Source organism: Aulonocara stuartgranti, assembly GCF_965226115.1.
Source record: "Aulonocara stuartgranti genome assembly, chromosome: 15".
In the NCBI taxonomy this organism is placed as follows: Eukaryota; Metazoa; Chordata; class Actinopteri; order Cichliformes; family Cichlidae; genus Aulonocara; species Aulonocara stuartgranti.
The window spans coordinates 12,096,318-12,118,232 of NC_138951.1; the positions used below are offsets into that span (position 1 = coordinate 12,096,318).

At 43.1% G+C, this 21,915-nt stretch overlaps 2 protein-coding genes across 7 annotated transcripts in view; one reads left to right on the plus strand and one right to left on the minus strand.

Moving 5' to 3' along the window:
- Positions 1-2,973, plus strand: part of esr1 (estrogen receptor 1) — a 21,969-nt gene extending 18,996 nt beyond the window's left edge. Inside the window, exons 9-11 of one of the 3 annotated variants that reach the window (XM_082506602.1) lie at positions 86-424; positions 1,200-1,223; positions 1,294-2,973. In XM_082506602.1, coding sequence (XP_082362728.1) covers positions 86-422 — 337 coding nt within the window. In that variant the 3' untranslated portion in view covers positions 423-424; positions 1,200-1,223; positions 1,294-2,973. Of the gene's footprint in view, positions 1-85 lie in introns of all 3 variants that reach the window. The other 2 variants (XM_082506601.1, XM_082506600.1) reach the window with 2 other exon arrangements.
- A 1,607-nt stretch (positions 2,974-4,580) lies between these two features.
- Positions 4,581-21,915, minus strand: part of syne1a (spectrin repeat containing, nuclear envelope 1a) — a gene marked incomplete at its 5' end in the record, with an annotated part of 121,706 nt that continues 104,371 nt past the window's right edge. For 3 of the 4 annotated variants that reach the window (XM_082506593.1, XM_082506595.1, XM_082506592.1), the window contains 25 exons: positions 4,581-5,124; positions 6,692-6,750; positions 7,270-7,344; positions 7,509-7,763; positions 8,083-8,211; positions 8,612-8,818; positions 9,075-9,286; positions 9,364-9,490; positions 9,986-10,119; positions 10,475-10,543; positions 11,066-11,384; positions 11,899-12,090; positions 12,234-12,371; positions 12,514-12,696; positions 13,235-13,385; positions 13,580-13,767; positions 14,368-14,530; positions 17,234-17,400; positions 17,614-17,772; positions 18,005-18,160; positions 19,337-19,462; positions 20,646-20,840; positions 21,097-21,331; positions 21,433-21,527; positions 21,649-21,796. In XM_082506593.1, coding sequence (XP_082362719.1) covers positions 4,848-5,124; positions 6,692-6,750; positions 7,270-7,344; positions 7,509-7,763; positions 8,083-8,211; positions 8,612-8,818; positions 9,075-9,286; positions 9,364-9,490; positions 9,986-10,119; positions 10,475-10,543; positions 11,066-11,384; positions 11,899-12,090; positions 12,234-12,371; positions 12,514-12,696; positions 13,235-13,385; positions 13,580-13,767; positions 14,368-14,530; positions 17,234-17,400; positions 17,614-17,772; positions 18,005-18,160; positions 19,337-19,462; positions 20,646-20,840; positions 21,097-21,331; positions 21,433-21,527; positions 21,649-21,796 — 4,159 coding nt within the window. In that variant the 3' untranslated portion in view covers positions 4,581-4,847. The remainder of the gene's footprint in view (positions 5,125-6,691; positions 6,751-7,269; positions 7,345-7,508; positions 7,764-8,082; positions 8,212-8,611; positions 8,819-9,074; positions 9,287-9,363; positions 9,491-9,985; positions 10,120-10,474; positions 10,544-11,065; positions 11,385-11,898; positions 12,091-12,233; positions 12,372-12,513; positions 12,697-13,234; positions 13,386-13,579; positions 13,768-14,367; positions 14,531-17,233; positions 17,401-17,613; positions 17,773-18,004; positions 18,161-19,336; positions 19,463-20,645; positions 20,841-21,096; positions 21,332-21,432; positions 21,528-21,648; positions 21,797-21,915) is intronic. The other variant, XM_082506594.1, reaches the window with a different exon arrangement.

Here is a 21,915-nt window from a genome sequence, read left to right on the forward strand (position 1 = left end):
AAATCTAACAGAGACTCTAGGTTGCAGAATGCAGTGTTAGAAAGCAGGTGAGGTCACCATCTCTCTTTGGTTACACTCCCTGCAGCAACAAAGGCATGGAGCACCTCTACAGCATGAAGTGTAAGAACAAAGTGCCTCTGTACGACCTGCTGCTGGAGATGCTGGATGCTCAACGCATCCATCGCCCAGTCAAACCATCTCAGTCCTGGTCCCAGGGTGACAGAGACTCTCCCAACACCAGCAGCACCAGCAGCAGCGGCGGGGGTGGTGGCGATGATGAAGGCACCTCCTCGGCTGGTTCCAGTTCAGGACCTCAAGGCAACCACGAGAGCCCGAGGCGTGAGAACCTGAGCAGAGCGCCCACAGGTCCAGGTGTCCTGCAGTACAGGGGGTCCCATTCCGACTGCACCCGCATCCTATGAAGGTTTAAAGTCATTTTTATGGATGGTTTGTGCAGAGAATTTAAAAAAAAAAGGGGGGGGAATTAAAGATGGTGGTTATAGTCGAGTTTGCATGAGAGAATATTTATAAATGAGGTGATTTTTATAGCTGTTTAGTGAGAACCTTCTCATTGGAATTGCACAGCAGTCTGAATTTCAGTGCTGTCAGCCTTGTACACTGCCTTTAATGATACCTGTGATTTTCAATCAGCTTTCCAGTACCGCTTATCATTTCCAAAACAGCAGATGTTTAATGTGGTGCTCTGTTAGCTACGGTGATTTCAAACAATGAGCAGCTAATCTTTCTGTTTATTCGCCTCGACCAAAGTGCACTTCCTCTGTGATTTAAGAGGCTGATGGGCATTATTTTTTCATTTAAAGGAAATAAAAGAGAAAGAATTACGCAGGAAATGATGGTAAAACTAGTTCAAATGAACGTGGAATTCGTTGTGCTTAGATGCCGGTATTGTTAAAAAATAGATATCAGGTAATGTGGGTGAGCGCACCCAATTTTCTCTCAGATATATCTGAGAAAAAATATTTTAGTGATGGCAATTTTGAAGTGAGGAGTGGGAGAGGATGTATCTGTTGAATTTTAAGTTGGCAGAAATTGTGCGATCGAGTCCTAAATATCAGTTGGCTGTTTGTTGGGTAACGTCTGTGTACAGGAGGATTGTTCTCTGTGCTAACCTACGTCAAATCCTTTTTCCTTACTCTCTTATGTGGCCGTCCGTGTTCACTGTGCACGTGTGTGGTTAGCAGAGAGACTACACGCTGAAACAGGTAATAACGGTGTTAAAAAGGAAGTCTCCAAAATGAATATATGTCAACCTAATTTCTGTTTAAATTGCAGAATTTGATGCAGCTGAAGAAATGAAACACCTAAAAGGAAGTTTATCAGATTTTTTTTCTCTTTTAGTTGGCTTACAAATTCCTGAGGTCACGTATTCAAACTGTTTTTGGGTCTGACTAACAGCCTGAAATGGTTTCAACACACAGTGAGGACAAATTTAACAGCCAGCTTGCCAACTTTAGATTAGCTGCAACAGTGCAGTCAGCCTGGGGGTTGTTTAGCCTCTGAATAATTTGCTACAACATGCCACTCAATGTTTTAGGCTTAAAATCTTGCATCAGATTAAATGCACATTTTGGACTGCATAGAGTATACCAATATACGTTACATATTGGTTGCACTGTGCAAAAGTCTTGATTCGACCCTCGTTTGTTTTTATTTTTCTAGGAAAATGAGAAATAGATGCAGGGATTTGTTGGAACCTGTGAAAACAAGCATAAAAATACAGTATATAAGGTAAAAACAGAGTTTGTACAGATGTAATGAGCTTGAAAGTCAAGATTTGCTCTAACCACGTTTATTTTTTAAAGCAGCCTTAACTGGCTTAGGCAAACTTTCTTGTGATTTCTTTAAGTAGTCTTCAGGAATAGTTCTCTAGGCTCATTAAAGGACATTCAAAACTCTTCTTTGAATGTTGGCTGCTTTTTGTTCTCTTGTCTATGAAGACGACCCCACACTGTTTTGATAATTAAGGTCCGGGCTCAGGGAGAGACGCTTTCCAGATAGTATCAATCCCTTATGCTACTTTTGTGCATTCACAATTCCTTCAATTTTGAGAAGATCTCCAACCCCACTGGCTGAAATGCAGCCCCAAAACCCTGACAGAACGTCCACTCACACTCTCTGTTGTTCCTCTCTCCTGACCTTCTCTGCACATATTTAAAATGAATTGAACCAAAAGTTTAAAGTTTGGGTTTATCAGCTCTTTTATCAGAAGGACTTCACTTTCCTTTACTGTTCATCTGCTAATCAGAAATATTACTTCTTCTTTTGTCCTCCAGCTTTTAAGTTTCCGGAATTTTGCAAACCCTGTTGGGATACGCTGGGATACGTTTTTGGGAAATAGCTCTTTCGGAATCACCTTGTTGTTGCCAAAATACTATTGTCTGCCTGCCAAACTGTGGTATTCTTGGTATTTTTGATATATTTGGCAAAAGAAATGGGAACAAATGATGATTAAATCTTTGCAACAGGATGCTAGCAACAAAGCTCAGGGGAGTTTAAAAGTGCTGCTTTGCTAAATTGTCTGTACTGTTTAGACACAGCACTGGTCCATCTCTTGAGTTAGGTGCCTTTTTTTTATGCTTAATTGATTTATGGGTTAGTGTTAAAGAAAAAAATATGGTGTGAAAGAACCAATGTCCAAAGAAAAACCGAAAGACCTTCAGAAAGGTCAGAAAACTGAAATTACAAGGAGGTTTGGCTCCTTGGAAGCAAAATATATATAATACTTGTGTACACTGTAGATTAGTGTAAAAATGTCTTGGATGCCCTGGAACTCAGGTCAACACATTTTTTTTTAAACACAATGAGATACGATTTTTCAAATGAGGTTTTAGTGACTTCTTGTTTGCACCATCATTGGCTGTTTCAGTGTATGAGGCCCCGGCTCTGCCTGCTTCCTTCCTTCCTCTTTTTCTCTCTACGTTAATAAAGCCGATGCACACAGCACTCTGCTCACTAGGTGTACCTTTCTCTTAATTTTGTTTGCAGTCACACGGCATCTGATTAACTGCACACAGTCACACTTGGGAAGCAGGGATGAGTCCGTATTTGACACCTTTTGCTCAACTGATGGTTTGCTAGTTGCGTTTTTAACTAATTGTTTTATTAATCCAGTTGCATTTGGGGGACATTAAATGTTTTTACCCAGCCTTTAGTTTGTTGATGCAAAAAATAAGTACTTTAACACAGGAGCCAAGCTGACTCCAGAAAAAAAATAAAATAAAAAAATAAAGCAACTGAATCTGGGATCAAAACACAGCTTCTGTAGCGATAGATACGAGTCTGGCTGCTATTCTGCGTGCTTTCAATGCAAAATGCTGCCAGCCCAAACATGAAATTACCTGCAACCTGTGATGAGTGGAAACTGCAGGCAATTATAATTTATGTTGCCACGGGAGAAGCATTAAAAAAAGAGGCAGCTGCAGATTTGTGTCATTTGAGAGACGTGTGGAAAGCCTCCACACAGGATCAAAACATCAGATTTGGAAGTGTAAATCCAGCCAAACCTGCCTTGACTGTCGTTTGTTTACTGTGCATACAAATAAAAACAACAAGCATTGTTCATCACCGCCTTTCTCCTGACTCGATTTTCTCCAAATCAAAATCCACAGAAGTAAATATTTCATGTTTTATTACTTGCAAAGAGGGTATTCTCCATGAAGTTGGCATTAGCAAACTGTACATACATAAATAACCATTTTCATATTTAATTTTTTTTTAAACAGATTCAGATGTCTCATCACCGCAGAATAATAATCGCAGTTATTACAAAGCACACTATTTCATGTCACAGCCGTCTACTAAAACTACCAGTGATTGTTTGGCCTTCGTAAAAGCGAGAGACTTTCAAGTGCATGCTCAAACTGAAAGATAAAAAAATAACTGCCTGTACTCAAAGGCATTTCAAACAATGATATACAAATGAGAGCTCATCCTCTTTTTTTTTTTCATTTTTGTCCCAGTTGATAAAATACTAAAATTTAAAAAAAAAAAAGAAAAAAGTACAAGCCTTGGCTTTTGGAGAAAGAAGTCTGCCATCTTGGCTGGAGGGCATCAGTGCAGTACCTTCAGACAGTGCTCGTGTCAGTGCTTTACGTGCAGGTTTTAGACTTCATTTCCAAATTGACAGGCAGGTCCTTCTGAAACGAGTCATCCTGGGGAAAAATACTTCTGCTGACCTGATTCTGTGCGGTTTTGGTCTTTTTTTTCCTCAGTCGATGTTCAAACGTGAGTCTGAAACTAATCTCTTCAGACCCAAGGCTGTAAATAATCTGCTACTCTGACGGCAGGCCTGCTCTTAAAATTTACAATATCCCCCCCACTCACAGTGGGGCTTCAGCTTAATCAATGCTAACAATCTAGTAACAGATTGAACACTAAATAAATAGTAGCAGCACTTGATATAATGGACAAAAATGCACAGTCGACTTTGGCTCCCAACATACAGTATATAAATAGTGCTTTGTTTTTCAACGATTTCGCAGGTTTCTCCAGAAACCTTAAAAATAAAATACTTATTTAAGTTAAAACGACATGAATTTTTTCTCTTTTTTTTTTCTGGGGGGGGGGGGGGTATCCAGAGTGTTTTTGTTGTTTGTTTGTTTTTTTAAAGGGTTGAGGTGACTCAGGTGAGTGGGTGGGTGTGCAATGTTTTGTGACAGCAGTCTTCATGTCACCTCTGAAATACTTCATAATACATCCCCAGCAAGGGGGAAGAGTTTGTTCCTTTAGGGCACAGGGTGAATAGGAAACATTCACATGAGTCAGTGGAGTCCTTGGCAAAGCAGTAGGTAGATTTAAAAAAAATAAATACAAAAATCAGCTGCTCCTCATATGGGTGGAGGTCCGTTGGTGTAGCGCAGCATGGGATGGAAGGAGCGAGCGAAGTTGTTGGCGTGGTGGCAGCTGTAGTCCTCCTCCGTCATGGGAACCAGACAGGCCAGGCCGATGAGGAGCAGGAGGAGCAAGTGGACGGGGAGCGCTGCCCTGAGGACCCGCAGCAGGAAGGACTTATCCTTTGAGGAGGAGGAGGAAGCTGATGAAGTGACGTCTGAGAGGTCAGAACGGGAGGAAACGCAGCCAGCGGCGCCTGGTGATCTGCTCCGGCTGCAGGAAGACCCAGACAAAAATTAAACACTGCAGAGAGTGGGGCTCAGATCACTAGTTGTTGTTTTTTTTTTTTTTTTAAATTTGTGCTAAAACTGCTTTATAGTGAAAAATGCTCCGACTTCATGAGACTATGAATTAATGAATAATATTGCAGATTCATTTAAAATGCCTGGAAAGGATCTGAATGGTAGGAAATTGTCTCGTTAAGCTGTTCATCTGTCAAACACTCTACTCGTGTCGATTTTTAGCTTTTAGTTGCTAGCTGAAAGGCTTTTAGAGAAAACAAGACATCGGGGGAACTGTGGCGGGCATTTTTCACTGGTTTTTTACATTTTATAGTTTGTAAATCTGACATTTAGAGCATGAAAACAAAATGATGTTGAACGGAAAAATAAGAAAGGATACAAAAAGAGTCACACTCATGTAGAAATTTGCAAACACACAAAACAGGCACTCACTTGCACGTGTAAGACAGCATTCACAGATAATGGACTGCGTCTCACCGTATCACTGTGTGTATGTGTGTGTGTGTTTTGCTTTTTTGGGGGGGGGGATTCTGGCTTCAGAGCTCACTATGTGAAAGTTCAATGCCACATATCTTTTCAAACAGAAGCAGGAGAAATGCCAAAAGCCTCTCTGGAGATTTCCACTGACAGAGCAAAAACTCTAAGGGAAGAACAGCATGTTCTTACTGCGACCCGTCATCATGGAGACAGAGGGTCAGACAAGCTGACATCCCAGTTTCATTGACCTCCATCGTACAGTGATGCAGCTGTGAGTAGGCATGTGCACGCTGCGCATGTGTGCTTCAAATTATTTGGCCAGGCAATGCCTTCTCCTCTGCTGAATTTCTACTTGGAAAATCTCAAATGTACAACATAAAGAAACTGTGAGGGGAAAAAGCACATTTAGTTTCTCTACAACCCTCATGGGAAGATTAGTTCAGGAGTTTAGGAGACTATGTGGTGTAAAGGGGGTGGGTTTAAAGAGGTCTGGAAAGGAAACGGAGGAGAAAATGGGAGTTAACGTGGAAGGAAGACCAGGAGTTAATGCATCATATCCTGTTGGAAAACTATGAAGGGAATGAAAGAGGAAGGAAAACAAAAAAGAAAAACAGAGCTAAAGGCATGACCGCTGGGGTGTGGGTGGGTAGGTGGGGACAGTGGGGCTCAGAGAGTGCCATCTAGTGGGCGAGGAGCGTACTACAAAGTCAGAAGAAGCAAAATGTGTGAAGGCAATACTTCATGATGCCATTCAAAAAGCAGCAGGGCAAAGAGAAGCAGTGAAAAAAAACATTTAAAGGAGAAGGGGAGCGGCCTGATGGAGGCGATTCCCCTCTCGTTTAAGAGCCGACAACATGGTCTCGAGAATAAGGGAAGATCATGGAACGCCGGGTTTAAACCTCAAAGCAGCGGATCACAAACGCTGCAATCGAAATAATATGATAAATCTGCCACATCTTTGACGAGGTGATTGTGCCTAACTGAGTTAATAAAAATCATGCTTGTTGGAAAGGTTTGGTTCCACCATCATCCCAAGTTTCTAGAGTCCAGGAGAGAGGTACCTGTGGCGCGGGCTGCTCTCAGGGTGTCCTGGGTGGGCCTGACTACTTTTGCCTCGGGGCTGAACCAGATAATGAGCAGGGAGGGGTAAAAGAAAGAAAACAATGTTTCAGTCAAAGGCAAATAAAGACAAAGCCTCAGATGAGAATAAAAACAACATAAAGAGAGCCATAACATTGCTAGAGAAATCATCATCAATAACCAAAGAGCAGCAGCATAATCAATGACGGTGATTGACTTTTAGAACCAAGAAATCTGGCTTCTCAAAACTAAATCCAGAAAGGTCAAGCCCAAAAAAAACCTCACACGATTAAATGTTTTAGCTGTCATTTACAATAAAAGTTAATATTCAGGTATTTACACATAAATTAAAAATTACAGAAACGAAAAGCCAGGTTTTCTTGTGAGTTTTTTTGCAGATCATTATGATGTGGGGCAGCAAAAACATCTCAAAAAAAGGGAGGTGGGAGGGGTCAACTACATTTTCTTCCACAAACATGTTAGCAGAGCAAAAGAAACAAGTGGAAGGTAATGTGAGCTCAGCCCTCTCCCTTCTGGACATTATGAAGAGAGACATTACCAATCGTTTGCGGGTCTGGCTGGTCACATCTGAACCAGGTGCTGTAGATCTGCTAACAGGCAATGGCGAGCAATCCTGAAAACACCAAAACAACAACATTCGCTCTGATGTTCAGATCTACAACAAACTAATGCCACTAAAGAACTAATGAGCACTCAGTATCATAGAATAGAATTCAACTTTATTGTCATTCCAAATGTCACAAGTACAAGGCATATTTGCAATAATATATATCTGACCTGCTCTGCATCCATGGCCCCCAGTCTCCTCTCCAGCCCCTCCAGATCTGAGTTGACCTCCCTCTGGAGCAGCCTTAGCCTGTTCCAGATCACGTGAACCTTCTCCTGGGCCTCCAGACACTCGTTGCCCTGAGCCTGGGTCCGCTCTGAGGTCTGGGCCAGACTCTGAGGTTTAATGTTGACCAGCAGCTGAGCTGACAGCTCCTGAAGGGACGACACCTTCTGCTGCGAGTCCAGCAGCTCGCACTTGATTTGCTGCAGAACAATAAAGCGGACAGAGGAGTCACCCACACATTAGGAAGAAATTAAGACCTATTGTGCATCCTCAACTTGTTATTTAAAAAAAAAATCAGACAACTTCTAGTTTTCTGTCTCCTCTGACTGTGTTATATAAAAAAATTTGGGGGCATCTGCACGAAAGGTGCTACAAGTCTGAACAAATCGACCAAGACACGGAGTCACGTGTGCCCACTTTGTGAAGTAACACTGATCAGTGTAAAAAGGTAAAACAGTCGTATGAAACTCACACCAGGTTAGTCTACTACACACAGAGGCGGTTTTAAGAGAGACATACCATAAGTGTTTTATGATGAGCTCGTAACGTTTCGCGATTTGCTTTTTGGGGGATGGGAACCACCTCGTTCCTCCTGCGGTCAATGTTCTCCAACCATAGCAGCAGACCGTGACTCATCTCATGGAACTCCTGACAAATATAAACAGTTGTTTTTGTTAAGGCTGTCTCTCATGCCCAGTTTCGCAAAAGGAGGAAATAAAAGACTTTTCAATAACAAGATAATTGGTATTTATATATTTTTTAATATATTTAATATATGTGTGTGTTATATATTCACTGTACACACAGTGAATATATGTGGGGGGGGGGAGTCTTGAATTTGTTGGATAGGTCATTGAAGAAGCGATAGGCTTCCAGGTGAAAAGAGATTGGCAGAACAGGCAGCGGGTCAGAATTGAACCCAGGCTCCTGCAGTTGGCTCTAAGACACGTGGCTCCCTGCTCAACCGCTGTAGCACCGGATATTTTTACTGCTGTAAATTTGTAGAGCTTAAAAGTGGGCTGCCAAAGTTAGTGTGTGCTTTTAATACCTGGCACTGCATCAGTGCCCTCTGCAGCTCCTCCCTCCAGTCCTCCAGTGAGGCGCCGAGCCGGTCCCAGCGCGAATTCATCTCCTTCAGCCTGTCCCTCAGCTCCCACGCCTCCTCAGAGTCGGGCTCTGATTGGAGGAAGTCAGCACTGCTCAGGTTGATGGACAGGACCTCTGCCTTGTGAGCATCCATCCCCTTCTGCAGCTCCTGTATGGAAGAGAGGTGATTAATTATAGAGTGCTGGAGCAATGAGCCAGGCATCAGAGAGAGGAAGCTGAGAAAGATGTATTTATAGCACAGTGACATGCTGCTTTCTAGTAATCGAAAACTAGTGGAAATACCTAAATGTGAGTGTTTGGGGAAGGAGGAAAATGTCAGCATACTGCACTGGAAGTTTGACAGGTGACTAAATAACCGCAGATTTGTTGGACTTTCTGCAACGCTGCACTCTGCATGCACCCACCTTGAGCTTCTTGATTCTCTGCTGGATGGTGTGTATGTCAGTGCTGAGATCGAGGCCTCGCAGTTGGCTGAGTTCAGCCTCCGAGTGACCGAGCCAAGCCCTCAAGGTCTGCAGATCTGAGATCAGCTGCTGCCACTGCTGCAGGTTCTGTTTGTGTTTGTGCTTCTCACTTAGAGACTGAGCCTCGATCAGCTCCCAGCGCTCAATCACACCTGGAGGGAAAACAAATGATGGAACCACAGCCCACACAGTATCTGCAGTGTGTATGTGTGTGTTTGTGTTTACTGACCGGCGCTCTGTGTGTCTGTGTTGGTAGGGTTGGTGAGTCCCGGCATCTCATCCTCATCTTCGGTCAGCGCTCCTTCTGCTCTCTTCACTGCGTCTATGCTGCTGCGACACTCTCCCATCAGACGCATCTGTGAGGAGAACATGAGCCACATGGCATTTACTGCATTTACATCACGCTTTAAAAACCTTTGTTTAAGAATAAGAAGAGAATTAGGGATAAAAATCCTGCATGTAGCAAGATGCAATCCATTTTAAAGTAACACTGATCATGATTAACTATTACATCACTACTGGACTTTAGTTGGGTTTTTTAGGGCATTTAATCTATCATTAAGATCCAAATGTATGATCTAAACCTTCATATGACAATGTTATAGTTTTTACCATTCATTGTTTGTGTCAGTCTAGTGGTTAAACTATTTCCCTAATGTGCAGAAGATCCCTGCTTTGAGAGCAGAAGGGAACACAAATCCCTGGGAGGCTTTGTGTCAGTGCAAAAGTCTGCACACCCATCTGCTGCTGTGACCCCCTTTAAACAAGGGAGCAGCTGAAAGAAGCTACTACTGCTGCTATTCATCATTTATGTTGCTTTAAGACATCAAACAAACACGAGGAAGACTCACGTAGCCCATGTAAGTGGAGTCCACATCGGGGCTGACCCGGTTGGCAGTGGCTTCTCTCTGCTGGAGGTGATACCGCCCTGCGTCCAAAGCCTGGTCCAGCTGCCTGAGACTGGCCTCCAGCTGGCCTGGCTCACCTGCACAAAAAGCACAAGCAGATCTACATAAACAGAGAAGTAAAAGTTTCAATAACACAAATCTTTATTAGCATGCTTGTGGTGTTGAATGGGGCTGAAATGGCATGCATTAGTCTGAAACGCAACATACCGGCAAGCCATCGCAAACAAGAGCTCAGTTTTATGATATTAGATGTGACACAAATGTGGACGCACACTACTAAAAATGCGGTGGTTATTCAGTGAGTGAAAACTCATGCCTGCATGCAACTATACAAAGATTTATCTAGATGGTTGGACATCCAGCCTGTTTAAAAAACAAAAACAAACGTGATTTAGTTGACGGCATGCGCTTCTAACTCGTGCTGTTTCCTACCAGAGGATGATTTCAGTGTTTTCTCTGTCAGTTTTATATAGGCCTCTGGGCTCTCTGGGATAACTACATCTGGGAAGAGACATACAACAGACACTACTTACAATGCACACATGACTCTGAGGGATCTCTGAGGGATCTCTGTCTTCGATTGAATTAAGTCTTTAACTATTTAACAATGAATTTGTAGTGATTCCAATGACAAGTGTTTACGTGTGAGCTCATTTTGTGCTTTTCTTATTTATAAAAAATATTATAGGTTGTGTTCTTGCCTGCAGACAAATGTCACATGTTAAGCTGCTCTGCTGTAAAAAAAAAAAACATGGTACTTTCTAGATATTTATTTATTTTTATTACACTGAATTTAATTGACATAATTGAATCTTTATTAATTTTTCACATCCACCCCTCTGCTGACAGGGCAAATGTGTGATGTCATCCATGCTGTTACTGCAAAACTTTAAACTATTTATTCTATTAAAGTCCTATCCTATCCTATTATATGTATATGTGTATATATGTACTTAAGCAAGTCCATCAAAACTGTTTATTTCTGGGAAATGTTAAATCAAGCTAATCATCCATCAGACCAACCTGATAGTGCTGTGGCAGCCGTCCTCATATACTCATCCTCGTCCTCTTGCCCTTGGCTTCTTTCCCCATTGCCTCGTCCCGAGGGGCTCTCCAGGCCTCTGCTCAGATCGTAGTCGTGGTCCCACTCTAACGGGATGGAGTCCACGCTGGCCGGGGTGTCTCTGCCTGAGCGGTCGGCCCGGACGAGAGCCACAGTGCCCGAGGCTGGACGCGCTGATGTCCGGGGCAAAGAGGAGTCGCTCCACTGCATTTCAGAGAGGTCTCCTCCATCCTCCATGTCCAGCTCTCTGTCTGAACCGTCGAGCTCATCGTCTGCAAGCTGAGTGAGACAGGCGAGACGAGAGATATAGTTAATGTTGCAATTTCAAACTAAAACATGACAGAGTGCAGTTTCTAAGGACTAGGTAGGTGAGCATGTGTATTGAAATGTTGACATCCTAATAATCATGCTCAGTGTCTTTGTCCGGCATGTTTACACCATGTCAGGAGTGTGAAGATGTGTTTATTTTAACATCTTCAGGTCCTGGAAATAAGCAGAAGTGCAACTTGTAAATACAAGAAAACTAAAAACAAAGGAAGTTGCCACTGCAATGAGAGTTCATGCTTCATTTCTGACATTTCAATAGGACATGTTTTTCACATTAATCAGAATTTGCTTCACAAAAACACATCTGCTTGCACTTTCATTCAGACTGTTTGCCGCGTACCCTTTGACTCAAATCTGCCCTGAAAGCTTTCTGCATGTGGGGTAGAAAATTCTTAACCTGCTCCTAAATATTGTCGTTAGATGATATTCAGAAATTCGGCAGGCTAGCTTTCTTATTTTTACTTACAGGGAGTCGTGTGAGTTTCTTGTAGTATCTGTCCACTCGTCCGAAGACCTCCTGACAGTATCTTTGCAGCTCCTCCAGCTCCTCCTCGATGACAGCTGCATCCAGAGGTTCACTCTTCTCAATCAGAGCATCACCCTGCCTGAACACCAGCTCGATCTTCCCCGTGTTCAGGTAGATCTCCTGCTGAAACGCCTGTTGAGAAACACGTTTTGTTTTTTTTTAATTTACCCAAAATTAACTAGACCTGTCAAAAGCAGTTCTCAAGTATTGTGATTTCATCAAACAAGAGAGAAAAGACAATAGTATGCTGCCATGCACTCAAAAAATCGTCTTACCCTGAGCTGTTTGATTTTGGCCTGTACGTCACACTCGGAGAAGTGCTCTATGTTGGTGAGCTGTAGGTCCATCTCAGTCAGCCACACCAGGATGCTGTCACGTGCAGTCTCAAACTCCTCCCTCTGGCTGATGAAGTGCTGTGACAGACCAACAGCCATGCTTTATGATTTCAGATTTTGGATATTTGTTTTCAATAAAGCCAGTGCCCAGAGAAAGAAAAGAAATAAGCTCAATGGCAAGGGTGATTTCAAAAATCTCACTGTCCTCAAAGAAAGCTACCTTTAGCCTGCGTATGACTGCAGCCACCCTCTTCTGCAGGTTGTCCCATCGCCTGTTCCCATCGTGGACCATTTCCCTGAGACGGCAGGAGGAGTCTGTGCGGTTTTCCCGGGCCAGACGACGATACTGCTTGTTGATGAGCTCTAGCTGGGTCAGGAACTCCTGCACCTGACGCTGGAAAGCCTGCAACACACATAAGTCCAGAGGAAAACGGATATATATTACACTACACAAATACACAAAGATTACAGATGGTTATAATGGTTATATATGGTTTAAGTTCAGATGATATATCGAAAATAACAACTCTGAAAAGTGAAAGTCGCTGCAGTCGGCTAAAGACTTGATTCAAAAATAAACTTTGAATCAAAATCCTTAAAAAATGTGAAATTATGTCTAATTAGGCTCTTACATGTCAAATCTAATTAAAATCCTAAAATTTTACAATTCTACTACAATGAATTCTCTGTTCAGCCACAAGTAGGACAGTTGGCGAAGGCTCAGGCGAGTCAGCTAGCAGGAATGTGCACGTGCACAGTGACAGACAGCAGCAGCTGAGCAGACCAGAGCAAACGAGTTTCTGCAATGTGACACTCTTCTTACTTCTGTCTCGATCTTCTCACATCTATCACTGTATTTTAACTGTATAAACACATGCAACTTGTGCAGCCGAGGCTGACCTTTACTCTTTGTTGTGTGAATAAATGTTAAATATGCAAACCTCAAACTTCTTGAGCTCCTCTTTAGCGACGGTATAGAGAACTCCAGAGGAATTAGGCAGGGCTGCTGTTTTTTCTGAGGTCTTGAGCCAATCCTCAAACCTGCTGTAATCATCCAGGAACTTCTGCCACAACCTCCAAGTTTCTTCAATCCTGCAGAGAAACAAGTTACAGTATGAGGGAGGTTGAACGAGCTCACTAAATGTTCTGAAATCAATATTTGTCACTGTATTACTTGTATCAGAGGTGATAGCAAATTGTCATGATTCTGAAGCTGATTGAGGATTTGTTTGAATTTCAACACCAGTGCAGAATCTTGTTGCAAATTAGGCAGAAGATGCACTGACTTGAGCCTCCTCTCCATGGACATGGCGCAGATGTTCCTCCAGCGTCGGTCCAGCCCTCTGGTGGCCTGCTGGATGGAGTCGCACTCAGTCTCAGTCGAGCAAGCATCGCAGTCGTGCAGCAGGACTTCGCACAGGTTCAGCACCGACGCCACGCCTGTGCTGTGTTTCTCTATGTCCCTTTGCAGCTCCTGGAGAACATTCAGAATAATTACTTGATTTTCAGGACCCATCCCATAAAGTTTTCTGAGAGAAAGCAAGCTCCTCTGGCACCATAAATTCATTCAGATAAGAATCAGCCCTCCAGGCAAACTACAGTAAATCCATGTGTAAGATAAGTACGTCTCTGGAAGAGGAACAAGGTTAGTGGGGTCCCAGAATCCAGACCAGATTTAGAGAAGCGTCTTGGCAGGAGGAAGTCTATTGACACCTACAGAGCACTGAACGTAAACAAACAGCTAGAGTCATGCTTTGATTTCCTCATGTGCTTCTGTGTCATTTTCCACCAACTTGCTTTGAGTCATACGGTCCTGCTATAATTAAGTCTTTGCAGAAAAAGACACACATTATACATATCTGCTTCTATGTGTTTGCAAAGGTGCTTATACATCTGAGCATTGCACTGTAGGTTTGGATGACCAATGCCTACCACATGCTGGCCAAGTTCTGTAAATTCAAACAAAGGATGAGCACTTGTTTTCTTTATTCTGTTTTTTTTATTACCTAAAAGGCCCGTGAACACATCAGTAAATTAGCCTAGTAAAATTTACGCGTGTGTGTCTGGTTCCCACCTGCTGTTGGTTGAGCTTCCTCTGAATCTCCTGGTCATCACAGGTGGTGTAGACGATGGGCTTGGACAGCTCGGTCTCAATGTGAGCGAGCCATGACCGAAGGCTGCTCATGTTTTTATCCAACTGCTGTACCGCCACCAGGGTTTCCCTCAGCTTCTTCACCCTGGAACAAAGTCAGAGAAGAAGTCAGTGTCAGTACTGGTACGACTGTAAACTGTAAATAAGGGAAATCTAACGGTTTGCTCAGGTGGGTGACAGCATATAATATAAATAATTTAAAAAAACTGAATATAAAGGAATATGGTGGTAAATTACACAAGCAGGCTTTAAAGAAGGAACTAACCAACCTTAGCATAATAGACTAAATCGAGTGTTATTTCACATGTGAGCAGATTCGAAGCCCATATGACAGCTGGGGACCATTTTGGATCTGTAAGTTCCAGACATTTTCAAACACTGACCCCTGCAATCTAGTGCTGTTTATTAGGTGGCATCCAACTACAAGTTTTGTTCAGCAAGTGCAACATTCAGCACCTCGCCCTGCAAAGCAATGCAACCCTGTCTGTATGTCACCACACGGACGCAGTAAGAACGAGCGGCCGCTCTTTGTTGCATAAACATACCGAGGCCCATAATGTTCTAAAAATAGATGCATTTAGCAAGTCTCCTCCACCTCATATAAAGTCCATCATTACACGACTGGCTGCACTGGGGTATGCAACCTGCAGCTGGATTTTGCTTTGCATGGGGTGCTGCATGATATCAGTTGCACACCACATCTCCACTTCCTAAACCTACCGTCACACTTGAAATACTATAGGATAAAACAGCTTGACTTTTTACATCACAGGGAAATAAAGTGAAGAGCTTTACAAGTAACCCTCATCAATGACAGACTGCAAATAATTCAAATAGGTAAACATTTGTTTAACTTGCTTTTTGTATGTGTTTGCACAGCTTCACTGCTTCCATTCGGCCCAGATAAGATGTGAGCCAACAAATGATGCTGCTCTCACATGAACACCAACACACAACTGTCTTTTTGTTTTTAGCCTCCTCCTGAAAAATACCAAGTAGCTAAGACTTAAAAAATATTATTAGCACAAATTAAACCAGATGTGCACTCATGAAGCTAAAATACTTGGGGCAACAAAAACCTCTATATTAGGCACTAATGACCTAATTAAAATATTATTTATATGCACTTCTACAAATGGTAGCAGGAGTATGTTAAAAATGCAACATAATGCATATGATTTACAAGAGAAAACAACATTTTTGAAAAAAAATATAAATATAAAATATAAATTGCAATATAAATTCTTAAGGTCATCCTGCCTGCTGACATCGCAGTCGCAATCCAGCAAATCCTCCTCGCTCGTGCATCCTTCCATATTATCCGTACCCAAATCCAAAACCATGGGGGTGCGGGATTCCTAAAGACAATCTTAACCTTAGGAAGTGTCAGTCCAAACGCTCTGTTTCGTCTCTGAGCAGCACATGGGACTTTCTCTCAACTCTGTGTGTACAGAGTGGGAGGGCCAGCAGGTAGTGGCAGGGTGGCACAACTGTGACTTATCAACTGTTGCTCTCCAAGGTTAAAAAAAGAGAAGCTCCAACAGATATGTGTGTGTGTGCTCAAGTGCGAGTGGAGTGACAAGTGCTGCTGTTTCTAAAAAGAGACTTATAGTCAGAGGCATGTGCTGCAGAGCTGGACTGTGCTGGAATATCAGACACACAGAGGGAGCGTGAACAGCAGTAAGGACTGTAAACTTTGCGCTTGTACACGCAACTCGATGGACAATAGGACAATAGTAATAAAACATGGCTTCCACTGAAAAGACAAAATCCAAAGACTATGAAAATGTTAACTTACAACACATTCTGCTCAGTCTGTGAGAGGAACAAGGTCACTCTTCGTGTTTTGTTTTAGCAAAGGAAGGATATAAGAAACAAAGAGTCTGCAGCTGTCTGTGTGAGGTTAGAAAGAGTTCTCCTTTTCCTCCCTCCCCCAGTACAGTCCCAGAGGGGAACTGCCGGAAGACAGCAGACCGGGGCAGCTAGAGGCAAAGTTTGGGCCAGGTCACTTTCAATTCACTAATCCTACGTTGCTTACAGTTCTAGTTTCAGCGTGCATTTTTTAGTACCTTTCATATCAGCACTGAAACATAGTGGAGGAGTGATGAGGAATGTGACCTCTCTCTCAGCTTCACTAAATGAATGCCCCACTGATGCTGGTAAGGAAATTCCTCAGCAGCACTGTGGGAAAATTAATTCCCCACAGGCTCCAGTTCAACTAGTACCTCCTTGTTCCCACTAGGGGCCAGATTTACCACAGCATTAAACTGGGTTTTGGCATAAAAACTGTACTTTTGGTATTTACACAAAAAACACATGACAAGCTTGAGTGAAAGCAATGGGAACTGATCCTGTTGCATGTATTTTTAGGACTTCCTTTCTTTAGGGGCAAAATATAGGAAGGAGAACATATAAATCATGCAAACTGATTTACTAACATTTGTAACACTTTTGCAATTTACTAATTGCACTGATATTTAAAAAAAAAAAAGCATGTATTTTTTTGCAATTGATATTGAAATGACAACAGCACAACTTCTATAAATCACCAATAAAACTAACCACACCTATGGGTGCTATTTAGGGACTGTACTCACATGCTAGTTTGCCCCATTTAGTAAATCCGGCCTGCTTCTTATCAGCATTAAAAAACATTTAATTCAACATAATGTCCTGGTATTGTCCTGACACTGAAAACTGTTCAAACTTTAAGACAGCTTGGGAAACCTTTACTATTTAACTTTGTGATTTGGACATGGACCCTTCCTTTCAAGTCTCGTACACCCACCTGGCTGCAATGAGATCCAGCAGGTGTTGCCAGCGCTCGCTGACTTTGTTGAGTTTGTGCTGGATTTCCGTCGCCTTGCTGTCTTGGCTGGCCCTGGCCAGACGCTCACCCATAACCTGCAGCTGCTGCTTGTTCTCCTGAGCGACACTGATCTCCTCCTGGTAGTCCTGGTGTGCAAACATACATGAGGTTAACACAGTGAGGACTACAGCGGTTCAGTGCTGTAGTTTAGCTGTATTTTAGTAAGTCAAGACTGGCCATTTTCAGACTTCAAAACAAGCCAGACTCAACTCTTTCATTTGTCTGTACTCGATACTTCTGTATCAAAGCATACTCTTTAGTAGTTTCTTTACAAGTGCATTAGACTGTTTTGAAATTACCTTGCGCAGCTTTTCAATCATCTCATCGATACTGATGTCCCCATTCTGAGAGACTTTGCTCTCCATCTGTGTGAGCCACTCACACAGTTCCTTATTCTTCTCATTGAACACAGCCCACTCATTCAACTTCTCGCTCACCTGCTGCCTGCGCAGGGAAAGCTGAGGGGACACGGGTGGAGACAGGGACAAGAGAAGGGGTGAGAGTGAGAATATGTGACAAAAGCAGTATCAAAAGTGAGCATATCAAGAGAAAGAATATAACTGGTGGAAGATGAATTAAATAGAAATTAATAGGATTTTAAAAACAGAAACCAGACTGGAGCAAAGTCCTTAAAAAAAAAGACACAAAAAAATGGCAGACACAACAATGTGTGTGTTTGCGTGGATGTACCTGGTGGCAGACCTCCTCCCACTGGCGCTGTAGCAGCTGGAGGCGTTCTTGTAGAACTGTGATGTCATCAGCACTCACCACGCCCTCCAAAGAGTCTCTCAGCAGGAATAAGGAAGTAAGGTCATCGGTCCAGCCCTCCACGCTGCTCTCCAGCTCCTGCATCCATGACAACGAGAAATTAAGTAGGAAAAAAGAAGCAAGGCAAGCAGTCCCCACGTTCAAATGCAAAGACAGGAGAGAGCATGTCGAGAGGGTTGATTAAAGCAGGAAACACCACAGAGCATGCCTGCTGAAGCTGAGCTGCAGTACCTGCATCCCCCGAAACACTAAGAAAATGCAAAACAGCAAAGTGACAATGAATGTTAGAGGAAGGCGCGGTGCCAAATGCTATGATTCGACATTGGTTTACTGTAAATCCCTAAAATAACAGCAGCGCATTATATTCAATGCAAAAAACAGCTACATTCAAGGCTAATAGCAGATAAGGTAACAGAGGCATCCAACCTTGCATCTCCTCCTCCGTCATTGTGACGGTTTTGCTGTGCTGTAATCATTTGCAGACCCAGAGCATGTCTCCATTACGCAACTCACACACACACAAAAAGGAAGCACGCACACACACACACACACACACAGGGATGCTCTCTCTCTGTCTCATGCGCACGCACCCTCTCTCTCTCTCTCTCTCCCGTTCTCTTTCCCCACCCCCTTTCTCCTCAGCTGATTCTATGTGCAGCTACTCACACGGTCCTCCACCTCCTCCCCCGAGGAGCAGCCGAGGACGTGTGATGCATGAAACATGACTGCATACACTATTGGGTGGAGATGAAGTAAAAGAAAAAAGAAAAAAAAAGAAAGATAGGGCCTGGGTCAAATTAAAAAAGTATTTAAATTGATAAAGGGTCACTTAAAAAAAACAACAAAACAAAACAAAAAAAAGTTTCGTAAATGACATGTCAAAGGAAAATAAAGCTACCCTGACTACCGCACACAAGGTCACGCAATCAGACAGCAGACTGATAGAAAAGGGCGTTTTTTCTGTTTCTTTTTTCTTTTTTTTGTTCCTGCTCCATCTGTTTGTCCGTTTATCCCCGCAGATAGATTAAAGAGGTAACGAGAGGACATGCCCGAGTTTGTTGATGTGTGAATGTTTAGACAGAGAGAGAGAGGGGGGATGTGACTGATGAGAAACAGCCAGTAGGATGGAGAGTGGAGAGGATCTACATATCAACACTTTCAGTAAAGCATTAAGCTAAAACAGAAAAATGAAGAATATTTAAAAGAGTGTGTATGTGTGTGCGAGAAAGAGAGAAAGTATCATATTCTCCTCACCTTGCATCTGATTTGCTCTGAGTGCAGCTCCTCATGGTGGTCAGGCAGAGGCACAGACAGCTTTCTCTTGAAGGCCCTCAGCTTCTCCAAAGACACATCTATGCCCTTCTCACATCGCTCCCAGTTCTATGCAAGCACACGCACAGTAAGAATTAGAGCAGAAAACACCCCCCCCCCCCCGACACACACATAACACACACACACACCAACTGCAGACCTTCCCATTTGCAGGGAAGTTGCTGTGTGTTCTTCTTGCAGCCATAGCAATGGCATCGCAAGCAGTAAAATGCAGAATACACAATTACAGACTAACAAGGACACACATCACAAGGCTGAAGTCAGACCCCATCACTTACAAATGGCCAACTTAGCTCTGAAGCTCTCAAGTAGCAGCTCGAGAAAGAGTGATACAGCATAAACAGCTCTCTAACAAAAAACAGGGAGGTTCTGCTCCAGAGGACGTGGATTACAGCTATTTTTAGAGACTAAACGGCAGTCCAGTTTAGGATAAAACATTACAGTATTTGGTAAGCAGTGGAGAAAGGCAGCATACCTGAAGCAAGAGTCACAGTAAGAGAAGAGCCAAAACAAGACTAGAAATGCTACAGCAGCTGATTAAGAGCAAACCAGGGAAGACAACACAGATCACAGGGGAAAGAGTGTATGACGAAGACCTTCAATGAAAGAGCCAAAACCCCGGATGTGTCTTTAAACTGCGTCACTTAGTCCCGTTTTAAACAGGGCACTATCACAGCTTCTAAAATCCACCTCGCTGGGTTCAAATCATTACAGCTCACTGCAGTGTCTGCAGTCTGTGTGCGTGCCTGTATGTGTGTGTCTGTGTTTGCCCTGGGCTGGCACTTTTTTTTTTTTTTAAATCTTGGTGCCATTTTGTGGTGCTTGAGCCTGAGTGTGTGAGCAGAGAGGCTCAGCTATTTATATAAGGACAGAAGAGTGCTCCATCTCTGCACTTCGCTTCTTTTCAGGCCTTAAGGTGCAACGCTGCATAATTAATGTGACAACCTGGCTCCACTGTCCTATATGTACAACTGGGCATGCTCAATAAAGGCTCAGACGGGCCAATGCCCTTCAGCACCCTTCACAGCACCTTTCTACACTGCAGTATGTGGGAAACATGGCTTAGCCTACGTACAAGAAAGACTTGACGTTGTAAAAAACTAACTGCTGTAAAATCACTGTAACAATAACACTCAGGAAAACATGAACCAGATGGTGCTAGCAATCACGAGAGCAGGAAAAGAAAAGTATACTTTATGAAGATTAGTTATTCTCGAAGCTGGCGTCTGACCTTCAGTAAGCCCTGCAGCTGCCTCCTCTGCTGGTCCAGGCGATGGTGGGCATGCCTCCACCTCTCCTGAATCTCCATCAGCTCAGTCTGCAGTGTGGACTCCGCCTTGGCGTCCGCTGACAGCAGCAGACTCCTGCCGGCCTCTACGGTAAGGATGTAGCCTCCTTGCTGCCGCTGAAGCACTCGCTCCCTCAGCTGAAGAAGCAGACATGAGGCAGAGAGTTTTGTTATCAGATCAGGATTTTGATGTTTTTAGGTTAATTTAGTGCTCAATTAAGCTTTGCAGTTTGAAGAGTGAAAGGCTCAGGCTATAAAGTTTGTTTTTACAGTCTTTTTTTTTTTTTTTTTACAGATTTCAAAAGAAAATTTTAAAATATCAGTACAAAGTTAGTATAAAAAGCAAAAGAGAAGATTTAAGTAATGAGGCTGTAAATGTCTTGCTGAAGCTTACCTGTATCTGATCTAGCAGGTTTCTGGCCTGCTGCAGAGCCACTGGTTCTCCTGGCTGATGCACATCTGGATCACGGGTCACTTCCTGTAGCCATCGGAGCAGCTTCTCTGCCATCTCCCGGTAGTTCTGCCACTGCCGAACCAGACTATCGATGATGCCTCGCCGCTGTTGTGCCCGCCTCACCACACCTTGCCACTGATTGCTCAGCAAAGCCAATTTTACACTGAAGTCGTAACTGTTACCATGGCAAGAGAAAGAAAAGCGTGTTAGCGTCCCTCTGGCCTTAATTTCCCTGAAACTCCTAAAGAGATTTAGCAATTGTCTGCGTGCTTTTACCTCTTATCAACTTGTCCTTGGTCCAACAAACGATGCCCGTCACTTATGATGGAGTAAAGAATCTGCTGTCTGCTGAACATTTCTGCCTGGAACAACTGCACATGCACACATATGAATCAATAAAACACTGCACGCAATCAAAGAAAACACTAAACAGCATAGCAGCAATCCTTTAATGTAACACAAATAAGCTGATATATACAGACAACCACTGACCTCATGGTCTCTCTGTTGCTCCAGCAGACTCTGGTAGTTGCCTGAGATCTCAGCACCTAGCTTCTTCTCAGTCTGAGTCAGGAAATCCATCCAGGCCTCACACTTCTCAAGGAAACTCTGCTGCTGGAGCAACACCGACTGCAGTTTACTGGAGACGAATAGAGCCCTCATTAGAGACATTTACATCACCACAAAGAAGATCACTATAGCACTGTGTAGTCACAACTCTGCATGTTTCTACTATTAAATTCATCAAACATTTACAGT